Source organism: Nasonia vitripennis, chromosome 1 (genome assembly GCF_009193385.2).
Source record: "Nasonia vitripennis strain AsymCx chromosome 1, Nvit_psr_1.1, whole genome shotgun sequence".
NCBI lineage: Eukaryota > Metazoa > Arthropoda > Insecta > Hymenoptera > Pteromalidae > Nasonia > Nasonia vitripennis.
The window spans coordinates 1,403,557-1,431,524 of NC_045757.1; the positions used below are offsets into that span (position 1 = coordinate 1,403,557).

Consider the following 27,968-nt stretch of genomic DNA (forward strand, 5'->3'; position numbering starts at 1 on the left):
TTTCACTTTTCTTATTAAAAATACCGAAATTTGATGCGGATGTTGAAGTTATTATTTCGCTTTTACTCAAAATCCAGCAGAAAATTAACAAGAGATGAAAAGATCTTTTGATTAAATGAAGCTTGCTTTGTGCTTTCAACGTTTACATTTATTTGAAAAAATTGAATTTTCGCTTCAATATTATCTCAGCTGATTTAATTACACAAGCTACGCGATGAATTTTCGTGCGCAGTATTTACGTAAAAATATATACGGTTTATTTGCATGAGTACGAAACAAAAGGAGGTTCCGATACATTCATTTTCATAAAAAATGAGTAAAGCGAAGAGTTTTCAATTTCATTTATATTAAAAATCGCGGCGATGCCTTAAACAATTTGAATTTCACGCCGTAAAGTGTTTATATTAAAAATGTCGCGAAAAAAATCGCATTTTTTAAACACCCACTTTCCTCACTTCGCGGCTCGTGGAATGAATAGCCGATGGCGCAACGCACGTCCTTGCGTCGTTCCATAATACATCAATCCATTAGCTTTTTTTTCATTCAACAACTTTTCGACTCCCTTTTTTTATTTTCCCTCTCGAGTATAGAGCAGCGCGCCGGGAGAGTTTTAAAAGTTCGGCTGATTAAACACTCACTGCTTAAAGCTGTAATGAGAAAAGTTATTGAAAACTTTATCACGTCCCGCTTCTTTATCGAGTTTTCTCTCGGAAGGACACACCGAGTGTATATAGATCTCTGCGCCACTCTCCAAGCGATAAATTAATAATAAGTCCATCCATTTCGCTTCTTTGCGCAACGCCGCATTATTGTTTCCCGGCTTAACGACTCGGCTCCAACTACACTATAAACAGCGGCGCGGCTTCCTTCCTACGAGCAAAGTTATTCGCGGATTACGGCTTCGGGAGAGAGATTCGCGATCGAATTATTGCTCGAGACGCTGCACTGCTCCCGCAGAGTTATCAGAGATTAGGCCGGCGCGGAGGAACTTTTAGGCCCGGATCCGATGCGGAAACTTATCGGCGCAGCAGCAGCAGCAGTCCAAGAATCCTGTCTTCCGCAGTAGTGCTCTGTGGTGTGCCACGATTTCTGCACGTTAATTTCGAACAATTTTAGACTCGCGCGAGATAATCACGTTACAGAGCTAGTATATAGAGAAGCTTCTCCTCTCTAGAAATCGATGATAGGGGCATTACTCGAAGACGCAGTCATTATCGGATCAGAGTCGCCCCGAGATCGCGGTACAATGGCCAACCGACGACTTATTTCTGGCACAATGGGATGATCACCGTAGAAAAGGTCTCTCTCGAAGAAAGCGCTGACATCTCCGGCTCTCGCACAAAGGACGAATGAAAGGACAGGTCGATTGAAACCGGTGAGACGCGACGGGAAGAAGGATTTCATCGTGTTACAGGAGGACGTTTGTTTGAACAATAATTACGCATCAATGCCACTCGAGTGCATCATACCTCGGCATTAGCGTCGCGCCGTCGCGTAGTCCGGCGAATAAACACCACACTCTGCGAGCATCCATCGAACTTATCTCTCGACGTCGAGGAAAAAGGAGCGAAACGGCCCGACACCTCTCGGCCTCGGTCATCGATTGGCCGCTGGCCTCGCGGGACTTTGACTCGGCAGCGTCATCCCCGACGACGTCTACGAGGCCCTGGGGATCTCCTCGCAAGACAATGACGCGGGAGAGGATAAGCGCGCGCGACGGTTATTGTTCGCTGTTGCTGCTGCTCGGCAGGCTATTAAGTGACGGAGGATTATGAAAGAGGAGTGAGAGGCGGAGGGCTGTAACGCCCTTTGATCCCCCGAGCATGACCGGCTGCTGGTGCACAGTATATACTATACGCGAAGACGCAGAGGAGCGTGTCGTGTGTGCGCTATGCGACCACGACGACATCCTCGGGGCTGAGTGACCCGGCCCTGTACATCGGCTGATGCATCCTCGGGGAGATGCGCTCCACTCTCCTGCTGACTTGGGGCTGAAATTTATTTTCTTACCAATGACGCCTGCTGCAGCAGTGCTTGCCTCGATAAAAAGTTCGCAGTGAGTAATTGAAAAATATTGTAGCTCGCCGTTCTTTCCGGTTTAATATCGTCATCAAGGAGCACTCGAGAAACGTCCAGCTCTCTGCCTTATTTTGCCCGGCAAAAAGTCTTCGAGAGACTTATTAACTTGCCACTTCGGACCCATAACTCCCTCGACATTGTTCTCTCCCCGCGCATCGAGAGAGCTGCTTCCTTTTTCGAGACCTAACCCACATCATCCCGTCTCTCCACTCTGCCTACCTATAGCAACCGAGCAACCAACCGACGACCACTTTGTCTCGACTCCTCCTTTTGCCGCCCGACGTTTGATGCTCCGATGAGGAAAAATAGAGGAGCAGCGCGACGGTAGCCGGAGTTGGCCACTCGCTCCCTCTCGGATTTTCATCGGACACGACGACGACGACGGCGACGGCGACGCTGTCGAAGGAGTGGCCGGATAGGGGTCCGGCACTCGTTGTCCTTTCGGGCGCGCTTCGCCGACCCTCGAGCTCTTTCTCCCGCTCCGCTGTGTGCTATGGCTTCCGAGAGGACGCGGGAATTGACCGGAAAATTGAGCTTTTGTAATGGAGTACGCGGCCTCGCGCTTGACTTTGGCCTCCCGCTCTCTTTTTCGCGATTACTTCTTTTTGCGGAAGTTTCATCGCAAAGGGGACTGGAATGCTTTCCGCGAGCTCTTTCGATTATACTCCGACTGCGATGAGAAACGCCATCGGTCTCCATTCCGTTATATCCGAGCAACAAAGAGCCTCGAGATCTCATTGAAAAAAAATCTCCCTCCCGGCAATGACTGTCACATTAACCGCTCATTCATACGCTAATTCGATCCATCGGGAGGCGATTACCATGATAAAAGAGGCCGCGATCGGGCTGCCACCGAAAATCCGCCATTCAGCAGGTCCGCACGGAAGTCGAGCTAAAAAAAGACGACGCATGTGCGCGAAAGAAACGTCAGCGATAAACGGCCGACCGCACAAAAGGAGGAGCGATATTAAATCGCTATTCAGCGCTGATTGCTATTACGCGTATCAACGCGCGCACAATGCCAGATCGACCGCCCCAAGAGAGAGATAGAGAGAGAGAGAGAGAGAGAGAGAGAGAGAGAGAGAGAGAGAGAGAGGAGGCCGTATCTCGTGGTTTATCTCCCGGCGTCATTTGCCCTCGGACTCGCTAATGGCGCATCGGCTCGGCGAGAGGATTACGCGCGAAATTCGAGATGCGCCGACCAGCATAGCTTTTGCGGTGATCCTTACGGGTTACGCCTGACTGATGCACAGCGTCGATCGATAAGATCGGCAGAGTTTTCTCGCAGTCGTGCGTTTCAGATGCGTGTTACATCGCGCAAAGTCATTTATTGCCGGCTAAAACACACTTGACTCGGAAAGAGCTCGTGAGCAGTTCAGTAAATTTGAAACAATGGCGCGTCGCAGCGTTATCGTCGTCGCTGCTAAAGTTTCCAGTCAAGTGTTGAAACCGCGCGCGCGCGCTCGCTCTAAACTTCCATCGAGATGAGATAACAAGCCGTTGGAAAGTTATGTGTGTTTCGGCGCCAAGAGGGGCAGAGCCGAGAGAACGTCTTCTGCACTATAGCTGTTACAATTTGATTTCGTAATCCTCAATGGAGGGATGTATAGCGGCGAACTGTGCGCTATCAAAAGGTTATAATATTGCGCTGAATTAGAGGATTTATCAGGAGAGCTGTGTTATGCGAGTCTTCTGCCCGTTATCGGATATTTTTTTTTAATCAACGTGAATTACTGTACACTTTGGGAGTATTTTTACGTAGAATATCGGGTTGCGAGGATGATATATTGACGGTGTATGATTTCAAGTTTTATTATCATAGTGTTTCGAGGAAAAAGCTCCATTTCATAGACGTTGTTTCCACGTAACATCCTGCAGCTATCAAGAAAGCTAGCAAAAAAGTTCGATTCAATAACGAAAGAATATCCGGTGTAAAATACACACCGGTTTGAAAAAATGTACTGAAATTAAATCCACAAGCGAGAACTCTTCGCAGCTCCCACCCGATCGGACTGCTCGAAGCAACGCATATCCAAAAACAGCCCAGAGCTAAGGCATCGGCATCGTCATCGCATTGACGATCATAGGCGGTGCCGCATCTGCCGACGACGCGATGACAGCGCGATTCGAGCAGCTATCCCGTTTGTCTATCTCTCTCGGCGTTTCCGCGCCTCTTTTATCGAAACGGCGCATCGCCGACGATTTATCGATACACACACGCGCGGACGGGAGAGCGCCGGATTCGAAATCCGAGGCGGGGCAGCATCGGCCGCGCTTTCTTCGGCCGGCTTTAATTGCGAGGTGTGGTAGTTTGCGGTGCTTTCGCGGCGTTATCGCGCGCTGATTTCGTTAAAAGTTCGCTGCTTTCCGATTGTTTGCTTTGGGGCCGATCGCACGTCCCGATATAGTCCTTCTAATAAAACGTACACGATACTCTCGATAGATTTTTTAATTTCCTTTCAATTTTCATCGAAACCACTCGCAGCAAGCTCCGGGGCGCAAAATTAAATCCAAGGAAAGACAAACGGGCGGCGCGACCGAATTTCCATTATTTCGGGTGCGCCGCCGCGCGTCGATACATCCGCAACTATGCGGCCGCAGTAGTAGCAGCAGCAGCAGTAGAACAGCTCTCCCCCTAATTCCGCGGCGGTGCGAGAAACGTGCCAAACTCGCGAGGAACGACGAGAGAGAGAGAGAGAGAGAGAGAGAGAGAGAGAGAGAGAGAGAGAGAGAGAGAGAGAGAGAGAGAATGAGTCTACGTGCGCCGATGTCGCCGGGAGAACGTGATTTATGCGCGGCTCGAGAGGCCGAGATCTTGTGTGCGGCTGCTGGGTGTAGTGCGCACGAGGGCTTTTCCGATCGATTTCGCGGTTATGCGATGTACTGCGCTCTGGCTGGGAATCGTTATCTGTCGCGGAGAGAAGATCGTTCGGTACGTTTGACAAGATTTTTCACGGCCGTTCGGTCGGACAAACACGTGCTAATTTCGTATGCGCGGAATAACCCAATTACGCAGCAGCTATCCGGAAATGTCGGCCGGTTCGAACCGAATTTCGACGCTGCAGCCCTCCCACACCCACTTCTCTGACCCAGTCGTATGGCAACAAAGACAAGGCTTCGGAGGGCTGGCGAATAGTTCGGATTCTCGAGGCTGCCCCGAACCGAATTTCCGGCCGCATCCCTCGCGCATAATATTACGAGTCGCGTGGATTCGCAGAGGCGCGGTTTGGACGCTGTCCAGCCGCGTAAGCGGCCACTGTAAAGTTTCCGTCTCCTGTCGATGAGGAGCCGAACGATGAACGCCGCCAGATCGCATAGTGATAGCGCGGCCAAGGGGTGTCGAGGGCCGCAGTTAAATGATTCCGCAGAATCGCGTTTATACCTCCTCTGTGTTTGTACGATATCATATCCTCCGTTTGGCTGTGAGATTGGCGCGAAATCCGAATGAAAATAAGAAAAACTGATACTGAGAATTTCCGAGGAAAACTTCGTCAACGCGAGAGGCGATGATTATCTCAAGTGCGGGTCACGGGTTTTGTCTCCAGTGAAAACATTATTCCGAGTCCCATAGCTGTTAGCAGCGTCGTCGAACTCAACTGTCTGATGGTCGGGGGATCGATTAATTGCGCGCGGCGCGAATCCTTTGATGGATTTCTTGCTCGTCGTCGGCGGCGGCGGCGACGCGACGTTTCGACTCGACTATATATAGAAGCGGAGAGCTGACGACGACGGGGCTTAATTAATTGGCGCTGCAGGCGGAGAGCAGTTCCGATTCGCCGCATGAAGCTGCATGTCAACAAAGCCGAGGAGAAAGTTTTCCGATACTCCGCGAGCGCGCTTTGATTATCCGAGGGCTTGGAAATTTGGAGAACAGGAACGCCGGAAACGTTAGTTTTACGCAGCTACTTTTTGTTCCTCGCCGCGCATTTATCAAAAGAGCGGCAGCGAGAAATTACTCGTTAAAAAAGCATGACTCCGCGCGAGACAAGTTGCACCCGCGCGTCGAGTTTATTATATTAAAGTTTCAGCACGGAATAAACTTGCCCGCGCGCTGAAACTGTCCCTCTTTTACTGCATTTTCTATTGTATCGTAAACAAGAAGTTTCGAACTTTATATTAATGCTCGCGCGCGGAGCTGCGGGCTAAAGTGTCGTTTAAAAAACCCCAAAAAAAACACCGCTGCAGCGACGCGACCATGAAAGTTTCAAAGCAAACATTTGAGCTATTTTATAAGCCGAGTTAAAAGATGAATGTCAAATACTCTTCGGCCAACGTAAAATGTAATTGACAAAGTTTCCCGTGCGGATAGCAAAAAAAAGTGCACGAAAGCTGCTCTTGAGCGATGCGATCAGTCTTACGAAGTCATGCAAAACAAAGCGCGAGCAAAACGGGCACGTAATAGACGCGTCGGGGCAATTTTCACGCAGCTAAACAAACACGAGCGATTATAGCCATTACAGCTCGGCGAGTCCTATAAGCGCACTCGAAGCTGTATCATTTTCCATTTTTATAACGCCCCTCTCTCAATCGCTCGCCGATCGTTTTCTCGCGCTTGCGCAAACATCGGCTCATTATAATAGCGATCCCCTCTCAAGTAGTAGTGGAAGAAGAAAACGAAGAAGCGGCAGCAGCTCTCTCTCTCTCTCTCTCTCTCTCTCTCTCTCTCTCTCTCTCTCTCGCGCACATGCACATGCGGCGAGTATAGTCCAGCTCACTGTTCGTTTTGTGTTCGCTCGCATTACCGCTAACCTTCGCAGCTCTCTCACTCTCTCTCTCTCTCTCTCTCTCTCTCTCTCTCTCTCTCTCTTTCTCTCTTCGCAGCTGCTCAGAGAAAACGACGTGGAGAACTGCGCGATTCTTTGCTTTCTAAATTACATCCCGGGAGATTCAGTTCCTGGTCCCTCTTCTTCTTCCCCCTCGGCTTTTTTTATTCTCCTTCTTTTGCCGCGCCGCTTCGTTTTCTTATACACTCCGAGAGGGATAGAGAGCCAGAGGAGGAAGAAGAGCGAGCGGCCGGACGAGATTGACTAATGGTACTTCGGAGCGTCTCGGAAGTGCGCACCGCGAGGAGAGAGTTTGGCCCATTAAATTCGAATCCGAAGAGGCGGAACATTGAAAATGCGAGCCTTCTCGGCAGCTTCGAGAGGGGTATTTTTATTTTCTTTCGGGGAGCTTTTCAAGAGCGACTCGCGAAAGAAATTCGAGTCGCACCAATTATATTTCCCAGCGTTGCCAGTGTACCGGCACATTTAATGTATACCGGCGTCCGCCCCCGATTAATTAGAGTCGAGTTAGCGCCGTGTGGCATCTTTTCGCAGACAAGCTTCCGCGGAAGTTCCATTGAACGAGTGTCAGAGTAGTCGCGCTCTGGCGCTCGCTGAATGGCCTATTGATAGGAAATAAAAGTTGCGCTCGCCGCCCAGTGTGTGCCTGTATGTGTGTAAATATTATACGGCAGAGCTTTAAAGAACGTCATTATGGCTGGATTTTAAATGCCGGGATATTTCATTGTGCTGCGCTTTCTAGCGCCTAATGAGAAAGAGAGGGAGAGAGAGAGAGAGAGAGAGAGAGAGAGAGAGAGAGAGAGAGAGAAGGAGCTGGGTATTATAGAGTTGAAAGGGGAGTTTCTTTGTTTCCTCTCTTGGCCTCTGGGCTTGATACTTCTTCGGTGGTGCTTCTCTCTTTTTTTCCGAAGCTCATTGTGGGCAGGCGTTACATCGGGATTATTACGGCTGCAGCGCAGGCAAAGTTGTAATACGGCTCTAATGCTGCTTTCGAAAAGTTTCGTTTGCGCTTTTAGCAGAACGAGATTCGACATTCAAGCGTGAAAATAGTTTCGCTCGAAGTCCGGAATGAAACGGTAGGTTCGGCAATTGCATCGGATCGAATAACGCTTCCGTTGGTTCCAGCCGTTGTTGTTGTTGTCGTACTATACATAGCGTGTGTACACACACAGACAGCATAGAGAGTCAGCGGAGTGTTGAGGAACTCTCGTCGAGTTGGGGAAATCAATTTATTTCCAAAAGAATCCATCGACGGAATAATAGGAAACCACGCGGAAGCCGATATGTTTGTCGAGCAAAGATTGGTCTATTCTAGCGTGAAATACACCGGAATTGTGGTGTTTCGCGATATCCATGGAGTGAGTACTATTGCAGTGAACGTGTAATTTACTCGTGGACTGGCTAAACCCCGAACGTCGTAAACTTCTCACGCTCACACCCTCGATAACCGCCTCTCGATATTACACACCGCAGCGGTACCAAATCATCCAGAGATCCTCCTATTATCATCGGCGCACAATGCTCCCTTCGTTCTTTCACCCTTAAATCCCAGAAGTCACTTCAACTCCCTCTATACTACCGGCTCAGACGACGGAGTCTGTTACAGCCGAGCGGACAAAGGTGCGACGACGTGCGAACATCGCGATATACCCCCTTCTTATGGAAGAGTTGAATTTAATTGTCGCTTCGGCTCGCTCGGGCAACTTGATAACTTTAATGATCGAGAGCCTACTCCGCCGTGGCGAATGAACGATGGACCCTGTTCTATCTCTCGACCGCCTCTCGTCCTCCTTTCTTCGTGTGACCGTTGCGAGGAGAAAAGACGCTACCCGGCCAGGTGATGGATGAGAAAGCCGGGAATCGAACGCGTTCGCGTATAGCACACACACGCGGCCCGTTTCTAGGATAGAGAAGTCGGCCCCCGAGATGATTGGTCCGAGAGCTATGTGTTTTGAAGTCGCGGTCTCAGCCTCGGATTAATAGTGTATACCGAGGATATTGGTCGAGCGCTGCGTCGGCAGTTGGGCTTTGATTGGACTCGTTCCGAATCGGAGGCTTACAACGCCACCGACGAGAGAGAAGCTGCGATAGCCCCCGTAGCTGTGCGCGAGATATTAGAACCTGAATCTGATATGGAAGCGAGCGGTGTACGGGCCTGGCTTATCTGCTGCCAGACTGGAATGTTTTTGGCGAGCTGATGCTTCCGAGAAGAGTGTAATCGGTTCATTAACAGCTGTTTCGAATTAGCCCGTTATTTTGCGCTTGAGTTGTGAGTAATGAGGTGATTTTCGCATATCGTGTTCTCGGTAAGAGTTCGCTTAAAATAAATACTCTCGACTATGTATTGTGATTTTCTTTTGAATTCTAATTTAAAATCAATTTTATATCCATGCAGTTTTTTTAACTATTTTTTGTAATTTGTTATATTTATAACATTTGTATGTCACAGAGTGCCCGAGGTACTCAGGCCTGGCTAGCTCAGTCGGTAGAGCATGAGACTCTTAATCTCAGGGTCGTGGGTTCGAGCCCCACGTTGGGCGGATTTTTTTTCTTTCAACTCGATTTTTTACATTTGCTTATCAACGTTCTTCAAAAATGTTCAATCGTAAACAATTTGCTTAATACGGATATACTTAATCGACTATTTTTGACAAACAGCAGGCAAGGCCTTTGTCATGCTCACAAAGAGAGAACTCTTTAGCGCGACGCGGCTTATGAGTGTGAGCTATAAAAAACTTCTTGTGGAGCGGAAGAGAGAAGAAAAGGGCTTGGCCGTGTAAGCGGAGCAGATCATCCGGCAGCAGTTGTACTGTATATAGTACAGAAAGAGAGAGAGAAAGACGATGAAGTGGCATGAGTGAGAGAGAGAGCCAAAACAAAGACACAGAACGAGAGAAGGAGGGCGAGGTGGAGGCGCAAGAGCTCGAGTGATTCGCAGAGCCAATAATCCGCAGAACGGATGACTGGACTTTTCCCTTTTTCCTCCTTTGCTCTCGCTCAGCTCGCTTTCTGGGCGAGGTCAATCCGGCAAGAATAGACGTGTGAAATAAAAAGCGGAAGGGACTGGCCTGTATATCTATAAAACGCAGTATCTCCCCCAGAAGCGGGTCGAAAGGAAAGACAGTAGAGAGAGAGAGAGAGAGAGAGAGAGAGAGAGAGAGAGAGAGAGAGAGAGAGAGAGAGAGAGAGAGAGAGAGAGAGGGAGAGAGAGAGAGAGAGAGAGAGAGAGAGGGAGGGAGGGAGAGAGAGAGAGAGAGAGAGAGAGAGAGAGAGAGAGAGAGAGAGAGGAGAGAGAGGAAAGTCCGGAAGAAGATAATGGAAGACTGTTGGAGCGTGTATTTTCCCGAGAGGAGAGAAGGAGGATGGAGGAATATGTGCGCACATGTGAATCGACAGAATGAAGAGTCGACTCATTGTCTGCGGTGATTCGGGAGAAAGAGGACGGAAGGGAGGAGGAGGTGGTGTGCAGAGAGCGGTTTAACCGAACGCGGAAGCGCCTTATAGTGGTTTCCAGCGGAAAACTAACGCTGAATAGGAGCGACTTAAGGGGGTCATAAGAGGATCGCGTATTTATGCGCTTTAGAGCTTTAATTTTTCCTCTTCCTTTTTCTCCCCCCTTGCACCCCGGCAGTCAATGTGTCTCCTCTTGCCTCCTTATCTCGGCTTACATTCAGAGGCGCTCTTTCCTTTCTTCTTCCCCCTCTATCGCCTCTTTTTTCCCCCCGCTTCTGATACTTCATGAAATGCTAAATGGCTTCCCCGCCGCCGCGGCGATACACGGAATAACAGCGCGACGGCAACTCTGATGGCACTTCGCGCTACATTTCAGTGTCGCACGCGCGACTGTTGTACTGTTAAGCGACGAGGCGCAAAAAGCCGAAAGCCGCGGAAGGAGCCAGACTCGCGCTCGACTCGTTTGTTTCCAGTTTTTCTGAGACGTGGCCGCCTTGCGGTGCGCACTGCGCTGCATCGAGCTCATGGCTGATCGGAGATGACACTGAGCGAATGTACTCATTTTTTCCCCGCTTTTTCACCAGTCTCCCGCCGGCCGGTACGTGCGGAATTACAATGCACTCTTTGCAATAAACTTTGGCGTCTGTTCGACGTTTACGCGGTTGTAACGGCGCGATTGAAAACTATTTCACGGATGGAGCGTCTGAAACTAGCCATTACAAACACAGCGTCGACGATGAGCTCGTATATAATGGTCCGCGGAGAAATTACCGGATCTTAATTTATGGGTTTACTGTAATTCATTACTCGCGCGGCATTGATTAATAAATTTTCATTTCGCCTTTCTGGAAATTCATAAAAATTTAATTGCGAGCTTGTAATTTGTAGCAGCGATAGCATCTACGGAGCGTGAACACAGCAGCAGCTACAGATCCTTTCTACCGACGGCAGTAAGTACTTTAACCGCAAAAAGTTACTCTCGCTGTATCTCTCATCTATCGGTTAACTTTCGAATTCTGATCGGAGATTTAATCATTCGAAAGTGCATCGGAGCTATTAGAATCACTTTGGAATGTAAATCGTTATAAGCGCATTCGAACGAAAGTCCGATCGGAGAATACGGCATGAAAGTTGATAAAAAGCTCGTGCGGCCAGTGCCTGAACAAGGGTCCGAGATGGAAATAATTTCCGGACTGGGTATAAGCCCTTTTCGAATCGGCGCGCAGCAGCGAGGGAGCGTAAAAAGGGATAATGGAAATGGCGGGAGAGCGCGGCATCGGTGGATTTGATCGACATCTCGTTAATTATTAACCTGCCCGCGAAATAGAGTAACGGAGCTCGTGAATTATTGCGCGCGCGCGCCTGCCCGATGTCGAATGATGATGCATTACCGACCCCGCCGACGAACAGTCGAGCTAGCGCAGGGGCTCGCCCTTTTAGCCGTTCGACAATTCGGATCCGAGTGTTTTCGATGGAATTTTTTCCTCGCTGGTCCGGTATCGAATAAAATTTTCCGTTAACGAAGCCGGTCACAATGCTCAGCTTCCGGCACTCGTTGCCGGAAATTCAATTCATTTCAAAGCTCGACGTGTAATTAAAATTCGGCCCCGCGCGCGCGCAGTCGACCAATCACCGAAACGTTAATTGAATTTCGTAGCGAAGAAACTCAGCACTTTTGGAAACTGCTGTAATTATGGCACTCGCTGGCTGTGTAAAGCAAATACAGCGTTAAAACAAATTTTCTCTCGCCGAGGTATCGAGCGCGCGAGAGGGAGAGAGAGATAGAGCAGATGATTACTGCACGGTCGACAGGATTCTTCATTACTCCCGGATCCCGGCGTGTCGAGCTTGGCGGCGGCAAAAAGGGTATTACAAGTGTACGGCAAGCTCGCGCTCGACTTCTTCCGCTCCCTTTCTGCTCTGCAAATTGCGCAACATCGCTCCTGCAAATACACGAGTCGCGTTGCTTAGGGCAAGACAGCGGCGCCGGCGTAGTCGTGCGACTGTGCAATGTGTATCGCCGGCAGTGAGATTGAAAGGAAGTTCGGTGCCTTGCCATTAAATCGATTCGCTGTGAAGCAATTCTTGGCCAAACAAGAGCCCGGGGAGGAAAATAAAGCGAGAGCTGACTGCGCGCGAGAGGTGGAGGAGGAAGTGACCGGGAGGAAAATGAGATTCGCCCAGAAATGACCCGACCTTCTCTCTCCTTTCAACTTGTACTTTTCAGCGTTTTCCTCAAGGAAATTCAATCGGCATTCCAAACGTTCTGCTGTCCACTCTTTCGCCGTAAATCTATCGGTTTTACAATTAGCCGCTAATTTACGAGCCATATGGCCGGCCAATCTGCTCTCTTAATTGAAAGCCAGTCAACGCGGTTGAGGTCAGCTTCGTGAAAATCCGTTCGGTACACCCTCTGAATTCGATGATTCACCACCGCCCACGTCACCGAGCTAATTACCTGGCGCGCGAGGTGCATCAAACAGACGGCTTTATGAGAGCCGCGCCTCGGACTACTTCGCGGAACCGTTAATTATTTCAGCGGACGGTCCTGGCTACCGGCCGCCTCGTCGTCGTCGTTATCGATAATAACGAAGAAGCTGCCCGCAGGCCTCTTGATTGAATAGACGCTGCTGCAGTGGATGCTCTGCAGTCCGTTTCGTCGCCGCTATCTTGCCGAGCTAATAAGGGCATTATCATAGAGAGGGAATAGCCTCGGGGGCGCACCGAATCGGAGCAGCGAGCTGAATGCGGAATTGTTGTGCGGCGTGTATTCCACGCACGGAGATGAGATTGAGATGTATACGGAGGATGAGACCGCCGCGGCTCCTTATTAGCCGCGCTTCGCGAGATGTTCGTTTGCGGGAAACTCGGCGGCAATGGATGTCCCGGTTGATGCGTGCGCCAGTGGAAAATTCATGAGGAACGACGTTCCTCGGACAGAAAAACACGCGAGAGTCCGGTGAAACATCCCTTAGATTTTTTGGCTCGTGACCTACTTGCGCTTTCGAAATACAGACGATTTTCGGAAAACATCGAGAATAATGCAACGCGTTATCCTTCATCGATTGTTGCATAGGCCTTATACTCGGAGCCAAGATGTATATCCGGCCGAGTTCCATTGGCGCTGATGCACACCTAAGGTTCTCACACACACACTTGGCGCGCCGCGCTGTAAAGAACGAGAAGAATAGAGGATCATAAAGTAGGCAGAGTAGGGGAGGGAAGAAGCCAAGAGCGGCGACGGCGGTAGCAGTAGTGCCGAAGTAATCTTATGCCCTCTCTCGGATGCATACCTCTCCCAGCGCCTCCTTCTTTCTGGGTCGGCTTTATCTGGGATTAGGAGTGTGCTCGTACGTATACGTATACAGTGAGAGGGAGAGAGACACCTTCTTATAGCGTTTTCTCCTTTCCGGCCCTACATCCCGGGACGCGTAAAGCAGTCGGCGCGAAAATATGGCGATGCATATTCATTAGTCGAAATCGGCGTATCGCGCGCGCCGCCGAGAGTGTACGACGGGCATATTTACGTACAACCTCCTCTCTCTCTCCGAGATAATCTTAGGCACGCCACTCGCTCTTCTTCTCCTTCTGCTTCGCGGAGCGCGCGCAGTTAATTGCCGTTGGTTTACGGGTGATAATTGTGCGCGAGAGCCGATAACAAGTGGCTCCGCGCGTACAAATATATAAGCGAGCGCGGAGAATCGGGAATTACGGTGACAGGCTAATCATTGAGCTATTGAGCAATTTGGCGTAGCTTCCCTTGTAGTTACTTTCCCTGTGTACGCGTAGCTGGCTTAATCGAAGCCGAGATACGGACTTTGGAAGCTTGCGAGGGAAAAGTACCTCGCGGTCTTCAATAACACGTTCGTTGACACATACACACACACACACACACACAGCGATGCAGTAGGAGAAATTCCAGCAGGGAGAGGAGTCCTTCAACAACACAAGCTCCGCATCTCCAAACATCGCGCGGCTATGGAATACGACGTGGTCCGAAGTTGCATTCAGGGAAGCTTGCAATTGACAGCGGCGCACGTCAAGTTCCAGGGAAGAGTGTATCACTTACTAGGCGAAGGACCAGATGCAGAGGGAGAGCTGGAGAGGAGAGAACGGATCGAGCCCGATGGATATCGCTACTGCGCTATGGTAGCAGTCGTCGGGAGTTAAGCGTAAATATGTCTATTTCCCCGCAGATATTCCGAGCCGCTGAGCGGCACGATCGGGCTCATAAACTTGCCCGGGGAGTTGGGGAGAGAGAGAGCTGCGCAAGCGATTGGAAACTCCGAGAATGCAGCCGAATCTATATCCCGGCGAGAGCTGGATATCCGTCTTTATATTCTCGGTCATTTTCTCGCCCTCGAGCCGCTTGTAGCTCTTCTCTCCTCTTTTGCCTTTTTTTTTCTCCTCGTAAATAATTTGCATGAGTTCTAACACAGGGAGCTTGCGCACGAATTCCTAGAATGAAAGTGGCCCAGCTCCGCGCGCGGACCTAATTGAATTTCCGCAGCCGTCCTGTAGCTTCCACCTGCGCTGTATTATCCAAGTGCACTTTTCTCCAATTCTTTTCAGCTCGACTTTGCCACTCTCGTTTGGCCGTCGCTTTTACAATCATATACCTCCTCCTCCTCCGCTCAATCCCTATCATTCCGACTTCCCGTTCCTTTTCTTCCCGCAATTTCTCTTTGTTCCCCGACATCCCTCTCGGCGCCTTTGTTTTCATGCCACTTTCTCCGCTTCCTCTTCTCGCTCTCGTGCACGCGGCCGCGCGAGTTTCTCCAACCGCTGGGGATTTCGTGCGTCGATGCATAATTTCCAGCTTGCGCTGCTGCTGCTGATGCATAAGTTACGACTGAAGTTTGATTTCCGCGGGTGAGTAGCCCGAGGCAGCATCGACGCCGTGTGTTTATTAGTTCTGCTCTGTTTTCCCCCTGATCTCGCAACGGAGCATCGAAAAAGCCGCGCGAAAAATTGAAAATCTTAGGCGTGTGAGCGTCTCCACGGATTCGGGATGTATAACGAAGGCCAATCTCGGATCACCGCGTAAGTCTCGGCGTCGACAGATCCTCACGAGTTACGTGTTATGTATAACCAGCAGCTTCGCTCGCGAGCCCCGAAGGATTACCCCCGAGTTGCGACGCTGCTCGAGGTTATCGCAAACAAGGAAGAGGAAGAATGTACCTAGACGGCGTGAAAACAAGCTCAAGCGTTTTGGGATTGTTTGGATCTTTCCTCGTGGACGAAAAAATACTTCGCTGCCGACAGAACGCAGTCCGCGAACAAGCTCGGAGACAAAGGAATAAACGAAGAAATCGCGAAACGCCCGCAGTAGTCGCGCGCGGCAGCGAGTAAAGTAGTAGCGGCGCAGCGAAAGAAGAAGAGGAGGAGAAGCTACGGCCGCGAAGACCAAGAGAAACAACAAGCCCGCGCTGCTGCGCAAGAAGAAGAAGAAGAGGAGAAGCGCGCGGAAGGTAGCACTGTGGGCATGAGAAAGAAAAGAGAGAAGAATGGCGCTATGCTCTCGTGTACACACGGCGCGCGTACGTGTGCGCGGCGCTCGTCGGCAACTTGCCAGACGATTCTTAGGCCTGTTAGAGAACGACCAAGTGAGAGAGAGAGAGAGAGAGAGAGAGAGAGAGAGAGAGAGAGAGAGAGAGAGAGAGAGAAGACCGTGGAGAGTCTAGACTAATTACCTACATACCATCGCGGCTTCCCTCGCGCGCGAGCGAGGCTCCTCCTCGAGACATGTTTCACGTCCCCGACGCGTTGGCTCGATCCTTTTTCAACGGCGGCTTCCACCTTCCTTCGCCGCGCAATAATTCCCCTCTGAAAGATAGAGTCGGAGAAACAGCCTGCACCGCCGAGCGGCAGCCGCGCGAGAGAGATTAAGGTCATAATCGCTCTCGAGTGCAGCAGCGGCCCGCCGACACTCGCGGGGAATTCGCGTCGCGCGGAGCTATGCCTCGATAGGCTCTCCACTCGACGACAAAAACGAATACCTCGGGGGCGAGCGAGTAATCGCTGCTGCGGTTATTAATTGGCATTTTTCCGAGGCGACTTTCGCTTCTATGAATATACCAAGAGAGAGAGAGAGAGAGAGAGAGAGAGAGAGAGAGAGAGAGAGAGAGAGAGAGATGCGTTTGGTAGCTGGTTTCTTATCCGTTACAGGCCGCAAACATTATGTTTCAATTACGGGAGTGACCAGAGAAGGAGAGGCGAAGCCAGCTTTTATCGCCGCGACCGTCTCCTTACCCAATTCATCAGCCCCGAAGAGTTATACGCGTTTATACTTTCTACGCGAGAGTTAATAGGCATTCTCCTGCCGACTTTACGATGCAGGTACGCGCCAAAAGTAACTTTGTGTGTCCGTGGCCTTTGACGAGGCAGCATTCCCCTGCAGCAGTAGCAGCAGCTTCGTAAAAGGAATGGCAGCGGAAGAAAAATTCTGTAATTTTAATTCTTCTAATTTGCTCGCGCAGTGTAATTCATTGCGGGAGAGGGAAAGAGAGTCTAAATACCGGCGGGTCGACCGGCGAGACGTAAACGGCACTTTACGGGCGACAGAGATGAATTTTTGTCGCTTAGCCATACGCTCATCTGTTCCTACCTTACCGACAACAGCGAGACGAGAGGCTTAGATACTTTGTTCCAGCAGTTTATTACTTCGATGCTAGTCGAGCCTCGTTGTGGCTTATAATTATCCCCGCGTAAAAAGCGTCATCACCGGAATTTCCATATATCTGGCTCGGGTAAACCTAACCTTCAATTCTCGAGGGGATCCAGGCGCTCTAATGAAACGATAAAAAATTACTTTTCTTGCTCGCCTAATAACTGGTATTATTCACGAGATTGACACTGCGTACAGTGGAAGGACGCACCTGTGTGTGCTCTACGTGAGTTTGCGGAATTCATTCCATCGGTAAAACAGACCACGGAACGGAATGAACAGGAGGCCGCGCGCTTATGATCTGAGAAAAGAACGGGAATCTGGCGGGACAGCTATAAACGCTCTTAACGATGGCAATTAATAAAGAGAGAGAGGAGAGTCCGCGAGAGCTGCGATTCTCGGTCCGCCGTGGTGTCGAGGCTTTTCCGACGCGCCGCCACTTCAGATCCGTTGTTGCCGCCGCGCGAAGACAGCGCGACGTCGTAAAGAAAAGAAAGCGCGCTTTTATTGCAGCTGCACTGCCGCGAGAGAGCCGCTTGTAACTCTCGGAGACGGCTAGGCGAAACCGTGCGTTTGCGGACTTCTCGAGGCTGATGCAGTTCGTTATCGCCGTCGTCGTCTGAATGAAATGAAATAGCCGAGTTTTAAAGTGATCTAAATGGCTTTTTGCGTCGTATAGTCAGCTTTTCTCACAGGGGAGTAAACAGTTGCGCTTTTGAAATTCAATTAACGGATTTGCGCTTCGAACGGATTCGATGAGGGCCATAACGTTGATTTGCTTCTCGTGCACAGAAGCAAAGTCAAGCCAAACTTCGTCTCAGTCGTCACGATAAACTGAGTCTCATATATTTCGGGTAGACTTCATCAAGCTCCACATTTCGAAAACTAGAACGTAAGCACACCGGCATCTATTTACTCAAGGCCATAAACTAAGTTTCTCTCAGGACCTCGTACAGCCATAACCCAAAGTATTTTCGCAAAGTTCCAAAACGAGGGGCGGCAACATTGACACGGAATCAACTACAGCTGCTGCTGTGTGCCTGCAGCCTCCTCCGACGAATCGACGAGTCGCGCACGCGAATTCGGGCAAACTTAATTTATTAATTGCTCGACGGGAAGAAAAGTTGGAAGGCGACGCCGAACAGCAGCGCCACCTGCACGCGCGTCAGCTCATCCAAGTTTAAAAGCTGGAAAGGGGCTGAAGACCTGGATGGATTGAGGCTGCTGCAGAATTTAAGGGCCTGAGCTAACATCTGCACGGCTCTAACGAGCAAACTTGCCAATTACGACCAGCTCAGTGGATAATTAAATGAACGGAATAGCGAACCAACACGCGACATTAGGAAGAATTTGCGGATTTTTGTTTGTTGTCGAACGTTCATTGTTATTTCATGCGACTCACCTACGGACGAACCTATCCTCGCGAACTTTCTAGGGGTTGGCGCATTTTTCGTGTACATACCTGAAACAGAAAAATGCATGCAAAAATTAATAGCTGTGTCAATAATATAAAAAAAGAGAGCCCTCCAAAATACAGGGAATTGTCACATTTCCGAGCAGACATACCGCACAAAGGAATGATCGCTATGCGGCAAATGATACCCCCAAAACGGCTCAACATAGTGGGCAGTGCTGCCGTTCCCTATCTATTCCACCCTCTATCAATTTCGCCAATTTCGTGCTGCTCGCTGCTCTATTCGCACACGTACTCTCACACACAGAGGAGCACTTACAACGCGTTTCCCCGGCTCGATAATGGACTTGATCGTTTTGCGCGCGCGAGCGCCAGCAGCTGCAGGAATGCAAGCTCGAAAATTCATAATTTTCGCGGGAACATTGCCGTATAGCGGAGAAGCACAGCCTAACGTGCTTGCGCTGGCGGCATTAACACGCGACTAACGAGAATTCGTTTGATCTGTTAAAATTGTCGCGCGGGACATAACGCGCGAATCGAAACACCTCTGCTTAAATTAGGAAAACCAGCCTGGTGTATGGAATTTGAATGAAATAAATTATTAACGTTCGTTTTGTTTGCGGCGAAGCCCGAATGACGGCATATTTCTAATTAGGAGGCGCCATATGGCTCGGTCGGTAAGATAGTTCTGGCAATAGGAGATATCCCCTTAAAACGATTCCCCCAGGGCCAAACGAGCTTGTACACGCTGCGCCGGCAATTCCAGATATGACAGTAGCTATGCAACAGAAACCGGATGGAGATTCACCTCTGCGCGGCCATTAGCAACAATTTCGACGGCACAATTAGCGAATTAACACGGACCGCGAAATAACGGGAGAAAACTAATGGCCGCGGGAGAGCGAAACTGCGCAGCCGATGGCTCTCGTTTCGAGCCGTGGCTCGTGAATCCGTTGCAAATGTTTATTTGACTTTTCGAGTAAAACTGTAAACTGCATTATATTCCCTCGAAGAAAATGCCAAGCACACCGTCTAATTAAACATAGTCTCTTGCGAACAGTCCGTTAAAAATACCTCGCTCCCGAATATTCGAGCGATTCGCACCGAGGCCGTCATACACGAGCTGGCGTCTAGCGTCCTCCAAAAGTCGACCATCAATCCTAATTAACCTACAATCCGCTCGAGCATTCCGGGAGATAAAAAAAGCGCGTCGCAGAAACCTCTTGAACTCTGTGTCTCTCGCGTGGCTCCATCACCGCTATACAGATACGCGCACGTGCAACCTCCGAAACCGGCACCTTTCCCCCCTTCGCGTGGCTTCGAAGCCTCCATTTAACCTTTCGTCGCTTCACGCGCGCGCGCGCGCAACGCATTATGTGTGCACACGTGCAGAGGCTTGCGTGCGAGACTACGCTGTAGGTCGCGCGCGGCGTTTCGAGGAGAGAGAGAGAGAGAGAGAGAGAGAGAGAGAGAGAGAGAGAGAGAGAGAGAGAGATAAGAGACCGAGGTAATGCTCCCGCTATAACGGAGATGAGGCGTCGCTGTTGGCGCCCAGTTTATGCGGTTTTTAAGGATGCTCTTTAGCTTTTTATTTTAATAACCTCGATGTCTAATTCTTTCATTACCAAATAACATTGTTATCTTTTGTCAGTAATTTCAAATGGTGAAATCGTTTCGTGGACTTTAAAACGACAACAGCGCGAACTCTTGTAAGACATATAAGTGGATAAAAATCTACGTCCATTACGATAAGCGAATCCAGCGAAAGAATAAACGCCAATAATCGCGAGGATTGGCGCAAGCCCATTACGCGCGAGATCTAAGAGAAACCGTATTCAGATATACCCATATACCCATCCTCGGAAGTATCGTCGACATGAAGCCACACAGACCATACACGTAGCAGACAGCGCCTAAGGAGAAGGAGAAAAAGAGCAGCGCATAACGGAGCGGCCGACTCGCTCGCGCGCTTTATAATTGACTTATGCAGACGCGTCGACTGCTGCAGCAGCAGCAGCGCTCGTGGAAACAATTACAAAAGTCCGTAATTGGGCGCGAGCGAGCGGCTGCCACTACTGCCTCAGTCAGGGATCATTTTGTCGCGAGGTTAATCCTCTCTCCGGTGGGAAAAAGACGGCGCGCGCTGGCTGCTCTCTGTTATTCCGATTACAAAGCAGCGGTGCCTGCGCGCGTACCTCGCTCTACACGGATTTAGCCAAGTGCGACTTTAATTGGAGACAGATCTCAAATATTTATGGAAATATTAACCGTAAGGCCGCGAGAGGACAGATCCTCGACGACTGATGTACCGTTAGAACAGTTGTTGCTTCGGTCTGCTTTTTCTTCGTTTGCCCCTCTGCGTGCGCGGTGAGAAAGGACGGAGATGCGGCTAGTCGTGGATCGGGATTTAATTGTTGACGGTTAGCTACGTGCGTCATATTACACACGTTTTTGCCCATTCAGTTTGTAGGTCAGACTGAAATGCAAGAGCGCCGGATGCGGAAAAATCTTTTGCCCGCTATCATTAACGAACCGACTCGAAGGAAAATTCAAATTCGATCCGACTCACGCAAAGCGGAGCTTATCAGAGAGCGGTGTCGGCCGTCATCTTACGAATTCAGCGCGTCTACGTCTGGGTGATACTATTATCGTGTCTCGTGAATTCCAACTCGATTTCGAGGGAAGAACTACGGACATATCGACAAGCAGCCGATATGCATCTGTCGTGGTGCGTCGAAGCTAATGAAATCTTCACTCCCTCGATTTGTCTCCTCCATCGATATGGCCTATCAGTTTCCAACGAATTATCCAGTTTCACTGTCAGAATATCTAGTTGGCAATTTTATAAGCTTTTGGAGCAAACTAAAAATGTGACAAAGAAATACGACATTGCAGCTGCGGTCAAGGAATTAACACGTCCCATAAGGCTGAAGGAATTTCAATACGCCAAGTGCGGCGCCCAGAATCGGACTAATCGCGCGTATATTACTCAAGCCAATGTACAACAATCGCCACTGAATGCGCAATTAAGTAGAGGCTCTGCCGGCAAGGCACGTCCGAGTGGAAACGCGAGCAAATCCGTCACTGTCGCTCTCGTTTCGGCCGGCAGCAGCGGCGAGCTTCCTGTTATTTAGACGCTGCTTCTGCTGCGTTCGGCGATCCTTCGGCGTTTAATGGCCTGTGCGCTTCGAGTAAACGCTGCTCTGCGCTCACTCTCACGAGCTACGTGTGCAGTCGATGTATGCACAGGCTACGTCGCAGCTCGGCGGAGGACTTGTGTTTGGATTCGAGGCGGACGGCAGGTTTGACTCGCTCGGAGAGCTTTCACGAGAAGTGGTGGAATTATGTGGGTTGCGGCGGTTTGTACCGAGATTTGAGCCATCGTTGCTATTTTCGATTTGTAGGAGGAAAATGTAGGCGAGCAGGGGTAGTTTAGATATGACTGGCGATAAATCAGTGGAAACGATTGTAATTGATTTCAGTAAAGAATAATTTATTTAAAAACTGTAAATTTTTTACAACTGAAAGCACGGGTAGTGAGTGAGGGAAGATGGCGCATCGCTTTATCCGAGAGCACAGCGTCCCTTGTTAGCCTTGAAGAAGTTTCCCTAAAGTGCGCATACAGAAAAATGTTGGTTAACCATTGCTTTTTTTATGGACTTTTGAATTAACAGAAGTCTTAAATCAACTTACAGCGCAGGACACGAGCTGACCAGGGTGGTTCCAGTATTGTTTGCAGTTTTCGGCTGCTTCCTTGATGCAATGGGTAGCCGCCCATTTGAAGGCTGCCTTAATGATATTGATGGCTACTTGCAAAAGCTACGAACAGAGGACGAAAGATAAATTATTAAAATTTCCTCGTATATGCTTCGATATTGAAATTCAATCATGATTTAAAATTTAAAATGTCGCTCGATACTGACCGCGATCAATTTGATTAAAGCATAACTATTAATTGAATAGCAAATAATTATTCGATTTACTTCAGTAGAATCTATGGAAATAAGAAATTAACAAGACATATTTAATGCACTTACCGGATTGCGAGCTTCGATGGACTCATCAAAGACTTCCTCTTGGACTTTGGAATCCGAAGCTTCTAGTTGAACATTTTCCAAATCCAGAGAATTTATATCAGCCTGCGGTACTATTCTTGCGTCTGCCACGGCAGCGAAAAACACAAGAGCGCAAAGCGCGAAAAAGTATTTTGGGAACATTTTACTGGTTTACTCGATCAGTCGTTTGCACTACTGCTTGATTGAGACTGGCTGGTGGATCGTATTTATAGTCGCAGTGTCTGATTAGCTGCAATTATCGACGACTGAATCGACTTTCGGAAAGATACAGAAACTTGATTTCAGGTATATTTGTGATAAGGGTCGGGAAGTACCGAATTTGTTATTCACACATTGTCAAATCAAAAGTCAATTATACAACTCATTAATTATTTATTTATTCATTATACAACTTTTTAATCTTTTATTATCGATTTCTTAAGTAAATCACCTTTAGAATGCATGTTTATTGTGCAATCAACATAACTGAAACACTTTTCAATAATATTTTACACTTGTAATGTGTATACTTCGTTTTAACCATAAATCAATGTATTATTCTATTCAAATGTTCTACGGTGATATCGAATAGTATATCACGATACTAGTGATTAAAATCCGAGCATACAGCGGGAGAGCTAAACACCGAGTATACTTAAATTATGCACTACTTCAGTCACGTGTAGTCGTGACATAAATGTGGATTTGAATCACATTGTTCTTTGATTATTCTGAAGATTATATAATGCAAAAGATTATATAATGCTTGTCAGGCGGCTTACTTTCGGGTGGCGCCATCGCCATATATTAATTATAGTCGCCATCGCCATATATTATTAATCGCCATTATTAAAACGATACATTTAAAATTTTTGAATTACAATTTTAAACTTTTTCGACGATTTCATCCGTTTCAGATCCACAAGATTTGGAACCTGATAATTTGATTGATTTGGTATTCGGAGTTCTGATATACGACACTGTGTATGAATAATGCAAATGGTGAATCAACGTTCTAAAAGAAGTGGTGTAGAGTAAAAAAATAAAGTCTCAAGACATTCACTTGTTTTTTTTTATTAGAAAAATAATAAAATATACATTTCTCTTTTGTTTATAATCTTTGTTATACATAATACACTAGTTTTATTATTGAAAGTTTATCAATATGATTATGTATAATTAAAGAGGAATGGGAATGAGTCGTTGGGTTTTTGAAATAAGAAACACATCAATTTCGCGGAAAAAAAGCAATTTGAGTCGTCACATAAAGTTTCATTACAATGAGAAACAAACATGCAGAACATGTGGTACACAAGTGCATAATCTATATAAACTCGAGCAAGATGTGCAGTCTTCTAAAAGGATGAGGTGCGAAAAGTGTAAAAAATATGTAAGGAGTGGATGAATGAAACGGCACGTTGCTACTTGTGGTTCAGTTTGTACCATTTGTGATCGAAAATTTACGTCTAAGAGATATTTGACGCAACATATTAATCACAAACATTGACATATTGTAAAATATTAATAATACAATTGAAATATAAATAAAACTTTTCTTTTGTCGTTTCCCTGTACTCAATTCCAACTTATTCAGATCCACAATATTTTGTATTATTTTTTAATTGCTCCTTCAGCAAAATAATCGAGATTGAAAATATTTAAAAAAGCATTAACATTGTATATTTAAATAATATTTTATCTATTGGAACTATAAATTTAGTTGGAGGAAGCTACGTGCCAATGAATTGGCAGCGGTTTTTTATACATCATAAAAGCCTCCCCGACTATTAAAGCTCTTGGCAAGCATAAATTATCGTTATTTCTTATAGATACAAGCGATCTCTGAGATAAGCTATCAACATTTATCCTCTTTCTACTTCCACCTCGATCACCATTAGGTATATTAACAAGTGTTAATGTTAGAATAAAGCTCTCATGGATTTTAAAATCCTCATTACTCTGAGCTAATCCGCTTATTAAATTCCATAAATCATTGTAAAAAAATTATTTACTAATCGTGTAGATAACCCACCCGGGCCTCGTGCAAAATTTAAACTTCTAACGGAGACACCAATCATGTCGTTTTCATCCCTGGTAGAAATTCGAATATTTAAAATGGGCTGGAAACTATGAAATGGCTATGAGAAATAGCCTAGTCATAACTTGTGATGAAACGCTTTTTCGCCTATTTCTTGAGCATTTGTTGGAATGAACATAACCTTAAATCTTTCTTATTGATATTAGTCCATGTATCGTACACTAATTTTAAAAGGGGCTTACGGATTTTAATCGATTTCCAAACGGTTTACACAATTAACAGTCAATTAGAGTTATATAAGCACGACATACGAAGATATTCGTGATTTTCTTATTTTTTCACTTTTTTGACCCGACTTATTTTGCTTAGTACTTTCGTAGCCATCAACTAGCTATCACCTGTGCTTTCCTTTAGACAGTGAAATCTATTTTTACAAGCTTGAAAATTCCTTGTAATACGGTATGACTCTATTCTTACTCCGATAAATGCGTAAAGAATGTTTGAAAAAGCGTTTCATCGGTGGTCGAAAAATGGACCTATTTTCGCCTATCTCTAGTAATACGTGGTATGTTATAGCTTTAAACTGATATCGATTTCTACCAGGGATTACATAATGAAATTATATAAGAATAAATATCGCAAATAACTAATTCCAACCAAACTATCGGATTTATAGAACCATCCTCCGGTGGAGATCTTATTTTTAGCACAATACGTCTACCTTCTATTTTATACTTAGATATATAATGCGAATTTTGTTGGAAAATATCCAAACGATTACCAGGAGGCTGGATATCCTCGTCTCTTTCCTCATCAACTCCTTGATAATTCATATTATCGTCTGTTTCGCTTCTCTCCTCATCCTCCTCGCTGATCTCCTCCTCCGCCTCCTCATCCTCCTCACTGGGCTGATTATCCTCTTGTTCGTAGTCAGACACATCATCATTATTGCTGCTTGAATTTTCAATTCTTCTTCTTTGCCCTCCACCAACTTGAATAGAAAAATCACTTTCATCGGCCTCGTAATCCTGCGATTCTACAGAAGTATTGGTGTTCGAAGATGTTGTAGATAAGGTTAAAATGGTTGTAGAAGAAGAACAAGATGAATCGTCAGAGTGATTATGTTCTGAAAAAATTTATTGAATACACAATATTTGAATACCCTATTTTACACTTTCTTATTTTTAAATTATTCTTCTGGTGGTCCTGAAAAACTCTGTCTCAGGCGATTAAACACTTCAGGTAAATTTTCAGTGTCTAACAGTATGGAATTTTCATCTTTACAAGCATTGAAAAACCAACGTATTTCTTGTGCTCTTCGAACATACATGATACACATGATATCTTGTTTCAAAGCCTTGGGGTACTTAAAAATAAGATTTTATTTCAAGAAAAATGTATATTTAAATACAGCATAATACTCACGTTCATTAATTTGACGATCTCTTGGATTTCCCTGGTTAAAAAAATGCTCGGTGACCAATCCTCCAATAAATAAATATTCCAATAATAAATTTTCTAACGCTGAAATGTAAAACAATTTTATGTTAAAAATACAGCGCTTACTTTTTATAATAAACGTTATATGTATTCAAAGGTAGTGATGCATACAACACATAAATATTAAAATCTCTTTGATGTCGAATGAATTAAAACAAAATATTAACCGATATTTGATTACACATTTTTTAATAAAAAAGCAAGAAGTGTAGCGAGAAAAACAGTTGTTTAAAAAAGTATTCTCACTGTCATAGAATATAGCGAATGTATATTCTTTGATTTTATAATTATACGTTCTATTACTGTAATGATAGAGAGATACGCATCGGATGCTATGTAATAATATGACAGATGTAAGAAGCTAATATCCCTAGCGCTGAAGCAGACGACTTGAAAACACTAGGCGTCATAACTAGCAGTCGACGCGTTCTACGGCAAGAGCAGACGACACTGCGTTAAGAATGTGTGTATGCGCGCGCGCGCGTGTGTGAATGAAACAGAGCTTGTAGCAACAGCAGACGACGCTATCAGCTGTGACACCGTTTACCTCGTTGCCAAGTACAAGCGCTGTTTGATTTTTATTAATGACAACGCGATATAGTGCAGAAAAATTGCAATCAATAAAAATGTACTTACCATTATTTTCCTCGAATGCTGTCATTAGCCGCGTCAACACAGGAAAATGCGCAAAATTCTATTGCATACAAAATACTGCTGCGCATCGCACAGCTAAGTTGCATTTTTTAAAAATGAGTCTATGAAGCTGTGCAATTTTCCGTGGCCTACAGCATCGTAAAAGACATGAAAACTCGTGGCATAATTGGCACGCAACCATGCGTTTCACGCGTAGACACCAGCTTCTTGTACACCTGCGTCTAACAACACTATTTGCTTGAAATTGCCCGCGATGCGAAGGTCTACAGTGCGTAAAGACTCCTCGGCTACGTTATACATGCTTGCAAGCTCTTGATTTAATGCAACTACTCTCATGACTACTGAGCTCTTGAGGTCAACGTAGGGTTTATATGGTATAAAAAACGTCTTGCTAGTGGGGGGATATGTGTACTCGCGCAACAGTATAAAGCGCAAAAAATATAACATCCTGTGATAAGTTTTGCCCCAGCTTTATCATTGGCGAGTATCAAAATTTCCTCGAATGTCTCTTACACGGTAAGAGGATCGACTGATTCATAGGTATAATATTACCTACGCCTCACGGGTCCAAGATGCATAACAATCTGAAAAAATGATACGGTCGACGATTCTCGCACGATACAAGGCGGCTAAAATCAATGCTCTATCTCAAGCGACTAAATAAATCACATATAATAGCATTCGACTTCCTGTGCAAGCGATGACCATAGCGATTCTCACACAAGCAGTATCAAGTATACGGCTCCGAGAATCCACGTGTTAATTACTATTGAGATTACTCTGAACCGTTGTTTTGTCACACTGATCCATTTTTTCCTCGCATAGGTATCGACTGCAAAGACTCTTGCCGCCGAGTAGATACTAAAAATATCAAGTTCACGCGTAGAACAGTCGAGAGTCAAAGATCATGCTCTCTCTCACAATTGTAAAAAAGTATCCCGTGTTCGTCGAGCAGCAAGCAGTATCAAACACGTATAGTTGTTTTGTCACACTAATTCATCTCCACTGTATAGGTATCGCCTGCTAAGACTCATGGCGACAAGTGGATACTAAAAAATATCAACTTCCTGGGAAGAGCACTTGAGAGTCAAAGGTTATGCTCTCTCGCGCTCGTAAAAAGTATCCCGTGTCCGTCGAGCATTTCGCTGCACAACGTGTCAGCCAGCTCGTTCGGGTATCGGGTGTACGAGCACACGTGCGGTATCGAACAACAATCAACGCAAGTCTAAATTTTTCTCCTTCGTCTCTCCTTCTCCTCCTCCTAGGCCCTACAGATGACTGTTTGGACTACAGTCGTCAGTTCCAATTCGATTGTAGTTATTAG

The 27,968-nt window shown here is 46.8% G+C and overlaps 2 protein-coding genes and 1 non-coding gene across 5 annotated transcripts in view; 1 reads left to right on the plus strand and 2 right to left on the minus strand.

Moving 5' to 3' along the window:
• The window catches only part of LOC100122037 (CCR4-NOT transcription complex subunit 6-like), a 287,898-nt gene that overhangs the window by 108,150 nt on the left and 151,780 nt on the right, over positions 1-27,968 (minus strand). The window lies entirely within an intron of this gene.
• On the plus strand, positions 9,331-9,403 carry TRNAK-CUU. The gene has a single exon. It is a non-coding gene; the product is annotated as a tRNA-Lys (tRNA).
• Positions 21,870-22,651, minus strand: LOC107982150. Its single transcript, XM_016989662.2, has 3 exons — positions 22,435-22,651; positions 22,091-22,216; positions 21,870-22,005 (listed from the first exon to the last, which is right to left on the minus strand). The coding sequence occupies exons 1-3, from the start codon at positions 22,612-22,614 to the stop codon at positions 21,961-21,963; spliced, it is 351 nt and encodes a 116-aa protein (XP_016845151.1). The 5' UTR covers positions 22,615-22,651; the 3' UTR covers positions 21,870-21,960.